The sequence below is a fragment of the Triticum aestivum genome, chromosome 3D (assembly GCF_018294505.1).
Source record: "Triticum aestivum cultivar Chinese Spring chromosome 3D, IWGSC CS RefSeq v2.1, whole genome shotgun sequence".
Classification (NCBI taxonomy): Eukaryota; Viridiplantae; Streptophyta; class Magnoliopsida; order Poales; family Poaceae; genus Triticum; species Triticum aestivum.
In genome coordinates this window covers 610,922,451-610,933,807 of record NC_057802.1, presented here as the reverse complement: position 1 = coordinate 610,933,807, position 11,357 = coordinate 610,922,451, and the positions used below count along the sequence as shown (strand labels likewise).

General features: G+C 46.3%; 1 protein-coding gene across 1 annotated transcript; it reads left to right on the top strand.

The window, feature by feature from the left end:
- Positions 1-4,879: 4,879 nt before the first annotated feature.
- Positions 4,880-5,596, top strand: LOC123075913 (uncharacterized protein OsI_031781). Its single transcript, XM_044498412.1, has one exon. It carries the CDS (start codon positions 4,944-4,946, stop codon positions 5,331-5,333), a length of 390 nt encoding a protein of 129 aa, XP_044354347.1. The 5' UTR covers positions 4,880-4,943; the 3' UTR covers positions 5,334-5,596.
- Positions 5,597-11,357: the final 5,761 nt, after the last annotated feature.

Here is an 11,357-nt window from a genome sequence, read left to right as displayed (position 1 = left end):
TTCGAAAGATCTTCTCACTATGAATTCAAATATCTATAAAAATTGTACAAAAAATAGAGTTTGATAAAAATATAGCATTATAAAAGGTGCACAGAGAAAATAAAGATTCTTTGCACTGGGAGAGAGAGAACATTATAGTATGCATGGAAGTGTCCTTTCCCTCCACCATCACTATGAGAAAAATTGTGCTGCATGCAGAGGCCCCACTTGTATTCCCCCCGTATTCCATTCACATATTCTATACCCGAAATAGCTTCACAAGTCTCAAAAACTACATTAGAACTACAGGGACCGTGGATTCTTCACAGCTACATACTTCGCCGTTAGAATTACTTTTTTGGTTGTTGGTTAGGCGGACTCTTGAGCCGCCTTGATTCCGACTCGATGAGAATAAATCGGATGGACGAAAACAAAATGAAAAAGGAAGGAGGTCATAAGAAACATAGTAGGTTTGGCGAAGCGAGGTGCGAAACACCGGTGGAGCGAAATAGGGCAAATCATATTCCCCGCGTAGGTTCAGAATAGAGGGAAACACACAACCGCTAGTGAGAGTGCGACTATATGGCCCGCCCCTTCCCTATTTCCTCCCAACCGGTGTTGGGAACCTTCCCTGTACCTTTTTATTATTTTATTTTGTGTTTTTGGTATCTTTTTCTTATTTTCTTTTGTAATATGTTTTTACCTTTAGATTCCGTGAACATTTTTTGAAACACGAGAACATTTTCGAAATCTGCGAACATTTTCTAAGTAAGAGATTTTTTTTTGAATTCATGCATTTTTTCAAATTTCAGGAAGATTTTTTGAAATCCGCTTATTTTTAAAATATGGTAATAAATTTAAAATTTGAATTCTTTTTCAAATATGAGAACAATTTACAAATTCATGAACATCTTTTTGAAGTCCAGGAATTTTTTCAAATTAGTGAACATTTTGGAAAATTCATTTTTATATGGGAGAACGAATTTTAAGTTCATTTAAAAAAACAGATTTTTTTAAATCTATGAAAAACTATAAAATTCATAAACTTCTAAAATCTGGGAACAATTTTCAAATTCATAGACATTTGCCAAAACAATGTTTTAGTTAACAAACTATACTTTTTAAATGTAGGAAATGTATTCAAATTTATGTTTATTTAATGTTAGAACATTTTTAAAAATCTTTGAACATTAAAAAGAAGAAGTTTTGAAATTCAGAGTATGTTTCCAAAGTTTGAACCTAGTTTAAATTCTCAATGTTATTTAAATTCGTGATTCTTTTAAATCCATGATTTTTTTAGAAATTTGGGACATGTTTCTACTTCATGAACATGTTTTGAAATTCAGAAAAGAAATTAATATCAGGGAACATTTTTAAAATTCATGAAATTCAGAATGTTTTTTGAATCCAAATCATATTTTGCAAAAAATTTATTCATGATTTTTTTTCGAAGTTCAAAATTAAAAAACCACCCCGAACATGAGCCAGTCCAAAAGTGCACGCGAGGCAGTGGGTTTGTGCGTTTGGTGGCTATGGCGCGGCCAAGTCCTATTAAGCTGTCAAGCCGCCAAATATAGGCAAATCTGTAGACAGGGCACATCGCACACCCACTCTTCGCTAGTTTCGTCAGCACACACCCAAATATAGGCAAATTTCAACTTTTCTAAATTTGTTTTTCAAATTATTTATTTTATTAAAATTTATGACCCTTCAGAAAATTGCAAAGTTTTTAAATTCAATTTCAAAATCTGTGATATTTTTTCAAATTCATGAACTATTTTCATATTCATGAAGGTTTTCTAAATTCATGACCATTTTTCAAATCCGGATTTCTTTTTTATTTTTTCTGAATAATTTCGTGAACTTTTTCCAACAACAACAACAAAGCCTTTAGTCCCAAACAAGTTGGGGTAGGCTAGAGGTGAAACCCATAAGATCTCGCAACCAACTCATGGCTCTGGCACATGGGTAGCAAGCTTCCACGCACCCCTGTCCATAGCTAGCTCTTTGGTGATACTCTAATCCTTCAGGTCTCTCTTAACGGACTCCTCCCATGTCAAATTCGGTCGACCCCGCCCTCTCTTGACATTCTCCGCACGCTTTAGCCGTCCGCTATGCACTGGAGCTTCTGGAGGCCTGCGCTGAATATGCCCAAACCATCTTAGACGATGTTGGACAAGCTTCTCCTTAATTTAAAAAATAAAATAAAAATCTGTGAACCTTTTTCAGATTCACAAACTTATTTTAAATTTGAGATTTTTCTAATCTATGATCATTTTTTAATTAAAAAAATCGGCAACCGGTTCTTCTGGTAGACAATACAACCTCATAAGAGAAACTGAGAAAAAGAAAGCGAATAAATGTAGGCGAGCGTACGAGGCAATTGGCTGTTTCATGAACTCCTCATTCAAAAGGTTGTATCATGAACCTCTCAGATTTGGAACCTTGCTCATCCGGTCGCTTTACTGGTTGTGGTTCCTAGCTAGATAGACTAGTCATCAACCCGTGCAACTGCACAGGCTAGCTATTTTCACATTTTAAATTAGTCAAACTATTAAATAACATTTTCAATGTATTAAATATTATATTATTGAAAAATATTATAACAGAAACACATACAGATAGAAAATGAATGCATATGGATAGCTTGTAATATGTGCATGCATGCATGCATATTTGGACCAAATTCCTCGGTTAGTTTTTATACTGTTCTTGCATGCATATGCGTTAATATGTGATAATTTTGTAGGAATCCGAAAATATAAACAAATAATAATTTACTTGCTCTGGCATTCATCAATATGTATTTCTTCCTATGCAAACTCTGAATATACTGAACCAAATGATCCGCCATTAAAGTGTATTGTAAAATATGATTGTATGATTTCAATAGTTATATGGCCATCAATTGTGCTTTGGTGAATGGGAACCAAGTGCAATTTTGAATGACTTTACTGAAATTAAGAAAAAGATTGGTTCCATAAACATATTACAAAAATTAGCTACATTTCTCGGTTTTGCTCCTGACCAGGAGTTAATGAAAAGCGGATTGTTTTATATATATTCTTTTCTCAATCTCTTAAGATAAAAGTGGCAAAACAACTACAAAACTGGACATATTTTTATAGAAAAGCCTAAATTGGTTCAGTACTCCAGTTGATCACGCCCAAAACAAAATAGTGAACTTGCTTATATGTTGCTCAAAAAAATAAGATGACACTTTTGTTAAGTGGAGATGTGGTTTGAATGTTTTCCAACAACAGCGTAATCCTTCTTATGCATTTGCGTAGTAGATCCAACTTCCTTTACCAATGCCACAATCTATATGTAGAATTATGCTTTCCCAACCTTCTGTCATTTTCTCAATTTAACACAAACTGAATTAGCAAATTGCAGGGTGTCCACTCGTCCACAATCTTTTAGTTCTCTAGTGCAGTCCTGCCATTCTTCAATCATTTGCCGACGCATCACTACTCAGAAATTGCATGCGGATTCTTATCACATTCCTTTGATTCCTTTCTTGTAAATCGATCGGATTCTTTCATCCAAACTTTGGAGCGTGCAGTTGATATGACCGCCAGTGCGAATTGGTGCCATCATCGATCGCGCAAGAAGCTGTCGCTGGATGCGGACCGGCATGACTGCATGTGAATTATTTGTGGAGAAGTCAAGATCATTTTAGCAAATATACGCCTGGGTTAAGAAATCTATGAGAGCTTTTTTCTGTTTTGCATCTGCATGTACTAAGTGTAAGCACATGTCAATTAGCAAATAATTTTTGACTTGGCAGTCTCGTCGCCAGCAATGACGGCTGTCAATCTGCTCCAAAGAGTCTTTGTACACCTTCTCCTCTGCTGCATTATCCATCGTGGGATAAATTCATCTTGTGGAATAAAATAGATACCTTACTACGCGATCATAACTTGAAAGCTGATGGGATTCAACATTTCAATGCTTGAGTAGGAACATGCTCACTTGATAGATCGGACTCTGTTTCTAGATTGCTGATAACATTAATGGAAAAGCAGGGAATTCTGGATGATGTACCAGTCTGAAGGCATGGCAAAGCAAAGTCTACAGGGGAGATCTAAGATTTCTTTTTAGCAGCCTGTGGGGATCATTTCTTTTCTTTTTTGTAAATCATGCAGTCCACCATTGGAGACATGTTTGTGGTAGAAACGGCAACATCACCTTAGGATATTGATCCTTGGACGCTGTAGGGTATGTTACAATTAGATAATAAGTCGATCCTATGGACAATTATCTAATTTTTTGCTAGAATAAATATATAAGATATAAAATATATGATCAAGGAAACGGCATGTGTGGATAGCTTATAGATGGAAAACTGAACTTGCGTACTAATGATAAGTAGAACTTACTAAACAGAGGATATTTTATTTTGCAGTGGTTTGTTTTGTTCACACGTGCAAATCTAATCCTACAACTAAACATAGCATGCATCACATTGGAGCTTCAAATAAATCATAATACCTAGACAAAAGGAACATCACAAAATAAATATTGGGGTAGCTATTACCCGTGTTGCAAAGTTAATTTGTCCATGGATTCTCAGTAATTACCTATGGTACAATGGAGTAACACCAGAGATCATGTGCCAAGAACAGAGATGGCAGACAGCCTGCAACATAGTAGTACAATGCATCAATAATACTTCTTGCAATATGAATCCATTTATTGTTGCAGATGTGAATGGCATAGTATCCTTTTGAATTCAGAGTGCACTCCAGTAAAAGTAGACGATGGTGGTTCAGCTAAATTTTCACCCAGATGCAGTATGGCGTCCGCGAAGCTCGCATGGCCTCACGCTCTCTTTGTACAACATCTCCTATTTAAAGCAACGGCCACCTTCATAAGCGTCCCTGACGTAAGCATCGATCTCATTGAAAGAAGCAACATCTTGTTGAATCGTCCCTCTACCACTTTCCTTGTCAACCAGAGTAATGGCCCCAGCCAAGAACATTGGGGCGGCACGAATCCTTGTCATCGTCATGGTGGCAACTGCATTATTACCGTCGTCAAGCGCCACCCTCACCAAGTCTGGCGAGAACCTGTTCAAGTTTGTCCTCGCCGGGCTCATCAGTTCGGTCCTCGACGACGTTATCGCCGCCACCCCACCAGCCAAAATACCCGAAGTACAAGCGGCCGCGGAGAAGCAGGTGCAACTCGCTATTGCCAAAGTGGACACGGCCAAAGGAGACAAGGCGAAATTAGATGCGTTCATGTTGGCCTACAAGAAGGTCGGTGAGCAAGTCCTCGCCACGCCGCCCGCTCAGAAGTTCTTGGTCATGGAGAAAGGCTTTACTGAGGCTGCTTCTAGCCTGGCTCCGTAATTGGCACCTCGTTCACCTCTATATTCGATTTGTTTCTTATTTCCATTGCCATGCATGCACATCGTACATGCAGTAGTTCTTGTTTCATTTTTATTTCTTTCTATTTCTATTGTCGACTTTGCTTCGCATGATCGAGCACTTGTAATAATCCAGATATAGGGAACCCTCACGTACGGGCCCATTACGATATGTACTATGTTTATTTTCCCAAATAATATATCAAGAAAGAAGCTGTGTACCAGCTGTACTTCTCATTCTTTAAATTGAAATACTGTGTATGATAGACTCGTTCTTTTTTTTCGAGGGTACGCAAATTGCGTACCATAGCTTTATAGAAGGAGAGAAAATTAGTATATGACATCTACCACTCGCTGCGAACAACGAGCGTAGCACAACACCATATCCGACTTTCCTCAGGACACCCACACACGACAACACAACTACAACACGGAAAAACCTGCCCAAAACCGAAACACCTCGCCGCGTCTTGACCGACACCGAACACCTCCGAAGAACAGCAACTCCAGCTTCCTTTGGATACATCCGCGACGACCATACATAGCGCCGGAGGAGAGCGGTCAGGGCCACGACGAACACTGGAGGAGCGCCAACAGGAAACTCAGTCTCCTTGCACGATGCTCCCAACAGAGAAACGACGTCGCAGACGCCGCCATCATGCCGCTCCAGAGGACCAAGGCTTTCGCCCGGAGACAACTGCCAACACCAAGCACGAGGGAGATGGCGACACACTCGATGTCCAGCGAGGGGAATGACACCCGCGGGTGCCATCGACGCCGGCCGGCCAAAACCGGACAGGATTTTCATCCGTAATGTTGCGCATCTCCACTCCGACAAGGTACCGGGCAGCACCGTTCCTGAAGCCTCACACCGCCGTCATCGCAGCAAATCCGCTGAAGCCGCGTAGCCGTGGTCCAACACCACCCGCACTGCCGAGAGAGCGCGAACCAGACCTCCACAAACATCGTCGTCGAGAAGCAACCACATCCTCCAAGCGGATCAAAAGCCAGATCCGCTCCATCGGCCTTCATCGACACAAGAGACTGTCGCCAGATTGGATCTGGCCCGCCCCTCCAACCTCACTCCGGCGCCATCTCCACCGGGGCATCGCCGCGATCCCCTCACACGGAGGTGGCCGGAAGCCCGCTGTGCGCCAGGACACCTACCTGGCAGGGCCATCTCAGCGCCGCCGCCCCCATGGCTGATCCAACGCTGTCGCCACCGCCGTTGCTGGCGCTCCACCTGCAGCCACCTACCAGAAGCGCTCCTCGTCAGGATCCGGAGAACGCCCTCGCCGTGCCCCCTGCAGTGCCTCCAACCACACCGCCAGTCCCTGCGCCGCCCGCGAGAAGAACGCCGCGCCAGACCACGCCGCCCGCGAGAAGAAAGCCATGGTCTTTCCACACCTGCACTGCTGAGAGAGCGAACCCCCACGGTCACCCTCAACCAAGGCGAGGAGCTGCAGCCTCCTACCACGCCGTGCAAGGACCAGGACCACCACGACGACCTTCACCCGCCAGGGGACTGCCGCGCGACGGAACCAACCCCGCAGGCCCAGATCAAAAACGGATCTGGATCTGACCGGACCTCCTTCCACTGCTCCGGCGCCAGCGCTTCCGGGGGCAACACCGCACGCCCACCGCATGGAGACGGCCGACCGCCCGCTGCCCGCCAGGATCTCCTGCCTGGCAGGGCCTCCTCGGCGCCGCCACCTCCATGGCAGAGCGCTCGCGCCGTCGCCTCCCACCAGCGCCAGCGCGCCGCCTTCCTCCTCCTCCGCTCTGCAGCCTCCTGACTTGATTCCTCCGCACCACCGCGCTCTCCGCCGTGCTCCGGCGACCAGCAATGAGATCACGCCACTGGCCACCCCACCTCCAAGGCTGGCCCCGGGGAAGACCCACTCCGCGCGAAGGGGCCTGTTGTGGGGGCGTCGCCAGCACCCGCCGCCTTTGACGGCCGGGCATGGTCGCCACCGCCGGCACCGGCCGGGGGAGGATGTCCGGCGGCTTCTGGTTTAGGGATTTGAGGGCCTATTGAGCCACACGCGCGTGCGACCCGGGAGGCGCGGTGTCCGGGGTCTTAATACAAGAATTATAGTACATACAGAGTCGTTCTTTTGACTACCTTTCACTTGTGAAACTCTAAAGTGCTTCTTCATGCCGCCATGGGCGTTCCGGCAGAACGCCACAAATTGGATCAGTATATCTCCCTAACACTTCACTCCTCTTAATTGGATCAATATATACAACATTGCTCACGATAAAAATAATATTATTGCGCATGTGCTCAGTTCATCCCCGTCGAATATTTCGTTCAGGCAGGATTTGATTGGCCCCTGACTTGTGTCATGGCATAATCTTTTGTCCCGGCTGGATTCGATTAACCTGAAACAACGACAGGATATGTTTTGCTGAAACCTTACTACATCAAGGCCTTTCACTGTAGACTCTATGTACCATGAGATCACACATTCTGAGGTACCTGTGAGTAATAACAAAAAAATTTGGAACTCCAAGATTCCACTAAAAGTGAAAATTTTCATGTGCTATCTTTGTAGGGGAGTTGTGTTAATCAAAGATAACCTCGCACGGCACAACTGGCAAGGGAGTAAGAAGTGTTGTGTTTGTACTCATGACGAGACAATCAAACACCTACTTTTTCAATGCAAGTTTGCATGTTCTACGTGGTTAGTCATCCAAATAGCGTCAAATTTATATCCACCCATAAGTGTTGTCAATATTTTTGGTCATTGGTTGGACGGTATTTTAAATAGGTTCAAAACGCTAATAAGGGTGGGAGCGTATGCCTTAATTTGGTGGCTTTGGCTATGTAGAAATGATTTGGTTTTTAGTGAAAAAATGTTTCTCCTCTGCAGGTTATTTTCCGGTGTACGCACTCGCTATGTACATGGTCTATGTTACAACGATAGGAGGATTAACCGCTGTTCAACGCGGTGTGTATGCGATTGGAGCAGGTGGCCACGGAGGTTTTTTCCCAACATGGGTGGCAACATAACCTTCAGATCGACCCACCACCTTCTTCGACATAGTCATAGTGTTGGTTTAGAGGACTCTATTGTTGCCGATTTGTCGGTTTTTATTTCATGAATTTTTGTCAGACTTTCATATTGGGCCATGTGCATCCTAATTATGCAGAGGCCGGTTGTTACTCATAATGCTTTGTATCCACGTGATGCTACATTTTGAGATAATAAATCGCCCTTTATCAAAAAAATTATCCATGTGAACTCAATAAAACATCAGAAAAACACCTCTCCCCTCCCCTCCCAAGGCGCTCCCGTGGGCGCCCCTGGGTGGCAACCCTAGCGCCGCCGCCCCTGACCCGTCACCCTGGCCCCTCCCTTGCCGCTGCCGTGGGCGTCGCCGGTCAAAGGCCGCATGGTGTCGGCGGCGGCGGGGCGGCGTGGGGTGTCCCCTTCTACTCGGTGGTGTCGGGCCGGCCCTGCTTCGGCTCCCTTCCTCCTTCTAGCGTCCTGGTTGCCCGCCGGCGCCGCCTTCTCCCCTCCTCGCCCCTCCAGCGCAGCTCGTGGGGGATCCGGAGTCCTGGGGTGAGCTGGCGGCGGATCTGGTTGTCCCTGTCTAGATCTGGATGGGAGTGGCGGTTGGCGGTGGCAGGGGTTGCCGACGGCTCTATTAAGGTGGTGGTGATGCAACTGGTGTCCGTCTGCTCCGGTTTGGGGTGGTGGGACTCCGGCTGGACCTGGCCAGGGCATGGAGGCGCACGTGTTATGGTGTTGGTGGGCGCCCCGGTGGTCTCTGTTGCTGTGGTGACCGGCGGGTGGTGTGGGTTGGGGCAACAACTTGGTGTGGTTGCTGCTCTAGCCGTGGGCGGCGGTGTCATGGTGAGGTGAGACGGTGGCCTTCCTGCAGCGTGGCGCTGCATGGTAGCTCGGCGATTCCCGCTACGACGACGACCGGTCTCTCCAGGGTCGGCTCGTCTGCAGGCAGACCATTTTGGCCTCCGCCTCCTCTCCTCGTCGTGCGTGTGCTATCTTCGCCGGAGGGTTGCTCCTTTCCTAGTCATCATCCACTGTTGAGGGACGATTACCCCGCTAGGAGGGCCGTGGAATCATCCTTCCCCCGTCGGTTGGTTGTGTACCACCGGGGAGCTCGTCCATTGCCAAGGAGCGGCAGGGCGGGGGGTGGTGGCCAGATCTGGTCGGCCCGAGGGTGGGTCTCGAGGCTGGGGGTCGCCCAGGGGTGGGAAAAGAGGGTCCTTTCTGCCCATCTCTTTGGTCGTTGTAGTTACACATCTAGGATATGGGTGGTGTCAAGGTCTTGGATTCCGGGGCAGCGGCTTTGGTGGTGGTAGCCGTGGTGCTCGTGGGTGGAGCTCGCGGTTGGGGTGTGGACTGGTTGCCATGGTCAACGGCGGCGGCGGCTGGTGATGGTGGTACGACAAACGGGCTTGGTGTACTCTGTCTGGGAGATGTAGAGGGCATGGCGAGGTGAAAACCCATTCTGGCTATGCCAGGTCAAGGATCACAACATCTATGGTGTCGTTCCCTTCTTGAATACGTCGTCGCGAGTCTTCTTCGTCATACACGGCTTCTGTTTGTAGCTATTCTTATCACCCTTGTATTGAGCCTTGAGTGTGTGTATTGTGGTGCTGAGTGGAGTGTGTTGAGTTGTATGATGATTGGTCGTTGCTTTATATATAAAACGGGGACACCCTACCTTTATGAGCACCTTCGAGAGACTGAGCCGGCATATTATCTTGAGATTTACGAAGTCGCCGTAGGTGCCTCGCCGTCGATGGGAACGTGTCCTCCCATTGAAAACGCATCGCCGAAAATCTTGAAATAAATTCAAGAATAATGCGAGTACCAGGACTTGTACCCTGATGGGCTAAGATACCATTGTCCCTCTAACCACCCAACCACAGGTTGGTTTGCATATACATGTGATGCATTTGGTGCTAATAAAGTGTATTCATGAAACAAAACATGGTCGGTCGGTCTTATGTATGACCTCACCCCACTCACATGCATGACCGATCGACTAGTTCTTGTCAATCCGATTTGATCACCAAAACAATGAATGATGCTAGAGCAGCAAGCTAGCCTTAGAATATTCCATGCATGCATGACTAAAATTTTCAAACCATCCATTGGCCACATATTTGACGATACTAATTAAACAAGCCGGTGGGTGTGATGCAAATCGGATGATTTTTATTTAAACCGGACCACATTCTTGACATATTTAATTAAACAAAAGCGTCCAAAAGTTAACATAATATAAATCTTCGTTGGCCTCCGTGCTCGAAGTCCTTGTTCCTCATGTCCGGCATCTTCCCAGACAGGGTGCCTCGGGAAGTGAAGCTATGGGCCGCACACAAGGAAGCATAAGGCATGGGGCATGTCTGTGCCCACATGGGACAGGGAATACCTCCCTCTCCCATTCCCTACTCTTCCTTGTTGGAGTCTGTATCCAGGACGTCGCTAGTGGAGGTAAGGTCCATAATGGACGTGAACGGCGCGGCCTCATGGTTCCAAGTGGGCGGGGGCACCAACTTGTTGTCAGAGGCCTCCTCCAGTGCTCGGTTGTCATCGCTCACACACGGCGAGCTAGCCGTCCAGCCGACCTCTATCCGTAGCGCATGAGGGTCTGCCAACAAGCCGCAAGGCCGTTGGTACGTCTCCGTCGTATCTACTTTTCCAAACACTTTTGCCCTTGTTTTGGACTCTAACTTGCATGATTTGAATGGAACTAAGTCGGACTGACGTTGTTTTCAGCAGACTTTCCATGGAGTTATTTATGTGCAGAAACAAAAGTTCTCGGAATGACCTGAAACTCCACGGAACATATTTTTGAAAAATATTAAAAATACTGGAAGAAGAATCCACGTCAGGGGGCCCACACCCTGTCCACGAGGGTGGGAGGCGCGCCCCCCTGCCTCGTGGGCCCCCTGACGCTCCACCGACCTCAACTCCAACTCCATATATTCACTTTCGGGGAGAAAAAAAATCAGAGAGAAGGATTC